Source organism: Phalaenopsis equestris, unplaced genomic scaffold, assembly GCF_001263595.1.
Source record: "Phalaenopsis equestris unplaced genomic scaffold, ASM126359v1 Scaffold000349, whole genome shotgun sequence".
NCBI lineage: Eukaryota > Viridiplantae > Streptophyta > Magnoliopsida > Asparagales > Orchidaceae > Phalaenopsis > Phalaenopsis equestris.
The window spans coordinates 9,895-12,179 of NW_018164791.1; the positions used below are offsets into that span (position 1 = coordinate 9,895).

The following is a 2,285-nucleotide window of genomic DNA, read 5'->3' on the forward strand; positions in this document are numbered from 1 at the left end:
GCATCTTTATCAAAGAACCCATCAATAAGTAAGCTTGTCACTTTATCCGCTACCATCTCATTAAATTCACCATAAAATCATTGATAAGAAATACAAACAAAGGCCTAGTTTTATAATTTCTGAGGACTTCCATCAAGCCAAAGTTTAACTGATATAACACTCACAAACAAATATTGGCTTAATATGTTCTAGACGTACCTCAACGAGACAATGAAAAACCTCAATCATGACTTATATCCACAATCGCATAAGAAATGGAGTTACTACGCAAGCATAATGCTTGAAAAAGGGGCCTTCGAATGTGATAGTGATCATGTTTTTATCCCGTGTGCAAAAGACGCATCGACAATCGTGTCGGCCTTTCCACCCAGCGAGGCTAACTTGATCCGTTCAAGGAGGAACTTCTCAAGGAATGTTAAGTCCATAAGCTTGTATTCCACCGGCTTTGACCAATCGAGACAAATGTCAAGCCATTTTGTTTCCCTCCTTTCACGCCAGCACCACTCCCTCTTAGGCTCATCTTTCTGCCTCTCTCTACAAGCTCGCATGTTCTGGAGTTCGTGTGTTAGGGAGACTGATTAAGGAAGAGGCAAGAAATAGAAGGGCCACAACCTACAAGATGGCATTTTCAAAACGCCGCCCGTATTTATAAGCTGCCACAAATGGGCCCTTAGTGTGCCTTACTGTGGCAGCATTCAGAGCCACAACCACCATGTGGCAATGACTCTCTTTATAAATGAGTGAAGTTTGAGTGAGACTCAATTTTTAATATATCTGTCTGTCACTTAAGTTAACCGTGTATACTAAAAGTCACTAAATAATCACTCTAACATCTACATCAATTTCTTTAATTATTTTGAGTAAATGCAATTTTTAATGTATCTGTCTGTCACTTAAGTTAACTGTGTATACTAAAAGTCACTAAATAATCACTCTATCATCTACATCAATTTCTTTAATTATTTTGAGTAAATAAAAGCTATAAACAACCATATAAATCTGTTATAAATCTTGATTATTTCATCTATATAAGTAGACATTCGCGACCCCAACATCAACTCCCCCTTCTTCAACATGTATAACTGAAAATAGAACAATAGAACAGGGCACACAAACGCCCCTCCAATGGCTTTTGTCTTCTCTCACTCTCTCTCCATCATTTTCTTCTGCTTCTCCTTTCTCGGTACAGACACTAAACCCTCTCCCTCCTCCATTAAACCTTTCTGCAAATAGAACTACTAACAATTCTATGATCTTTCAGCATCGCCGGATAAGACGGCAGCAAAAAACTTCACCATCATAAACAACTGCCAGCGAACAATCTGGCCCGCTATCCTTTCCGGCGCCGGAATCCCCCTTCTCTCCACCACCGGCTTCGAGCTCCCGTCCGGCCAATGGCGATCCATCGAAGCCCCTCTGGGATGGTCGGGCCGCCTCTGGGCCCGCACAAGTTGCGTTTTTTATGACTCCAACACCGGCTTCTGCCTCACCGGGGACTGCGGAACAGGGGAGGTGGAATGCAACGGCAGAGGAGCGGCACCTCCGGTGACTCTAGCAGAGTTCACCCTCGGCGACGAGAAAGATTTCTACGACGTGAGTTTGGTGGACGGATATAATCTTCCCCTGGTGATTGAGGCGGGAGAGGGACATTGTGCGGCGGCGGGATGTGCGGCGGATGTGAACGAAAGGTGTCCGCCGGAGTTAATGGTGAGAGAGGCGGCGGCATGTAGGAGCGCGTGTCAGGCGTTTGGTGGGGAGGAGTTTTGCTGCAGCGGGGAGTTTGCATCGCCGGCGAAGTGTAAGCCAACGGCGTATTCGGAGGTATTTAAGGCGGCGTGTCCTGATTCCTATAGTTATGCTTATGACGACGCTAGTTCGATTTTCACCTGCGCCGGCGCTGGCGGGTATGCGGTTACTTTCTGCCCGGAGGGGAATCCAAGGTGCTTTTATAGCTATTATTTTATGATCTACTATAAGCAAATTGCTCGCTTGGTGATTACTGTTAGGTTTTTGGGCAGTGAGAAATCGGCGTCAACTGATCCATTGACTTCTCCGAGAAGTATGGAACCCTGGTTGGCCAACCTCCTCACCGATTCGGCGGCGGAGAAGAGTTGTCATGTTTTCTCTCGTCTCCTTTCTCTTCTTCTTCCTCTGTTCTTCTCTCTTCTTCATTTTTGCTTGTCTTGAAGGTCGGATTCTAGGAATGGCGCATAAATAAATTCGTTACAATTCCCATGTTGTCCTATATTAACTTCAAAACTTTCATATATATATATATATATATA

The 2,285-nt window shown here is 44.4% G+C and overlaps 2 protein-coding genes across 3 annotated transcripts in view; one reads left to right on the forward strand and one right to left on the reverse strand.

The window, feature by feature from the left end:
* Positions 1 to 1,047: 1,047 nt before the first annotated feature.
* On the forward strand, positions 1,048 to 2,215 carry LOC110026075 (thaumatin-like protein). Of its 2 annotated transcripts, XM_020726858.1 has the most exons (3): positions 1,048 to 1,183; positions 1,262 to 1,940; positions 2,019 to 2,215. In XM_020726858.1, exons 1-3 carry the CDS (start codon positions 1,126 to 1,128, stop codon positions 2,185 to 2,187), a joined length of 906 nt encoding a protein of 301 aa, XP_020582517.1. In that variant the 5' UTR covers positions 1,048 to 1,125; the 3' UTR covers positions 2,188 to 2,215. The 2 variants fall into 2 exon arrangements, with proteins under 2 accessions (XP_020582517.1, XP_020582516.1); XM_020726857.1 differs by having other exon boundaries at positions 1,262 to 2,215.
* The window catches only part of LOC110026076 (protein SPA, chloroplastic), a 7,698-nt gene continuing 7,593 nt past the window's right edge, over positions 2,181 to 2,285 (reverse strand). The window contains exon 6 of the mRNA XM_020726861.1: positions 2,181 to 2,197. The gene's annotated coding sequence lies outside the window, so the exon portion shown is untranslated. The remainder of the gene's footprint in view (positions 2,198 to 2,285) is intronic.

Coding starts and splice junctions, on each gene's coding strand:
- LOC110026075 (XM_020726857.1), top strand. CDS start 1,126: ATGGCTTTTGTCTTCTCTCACTCTCTCTCCATCATTTTCTTCTGCTTC. Junction 1,184..1,261: donor CTTCTGCTTCTCCTTTCTCG/GTACAGACACTA, acceptor ATGATCTTTCAG/CATCGCCGGATAAGACGGCA.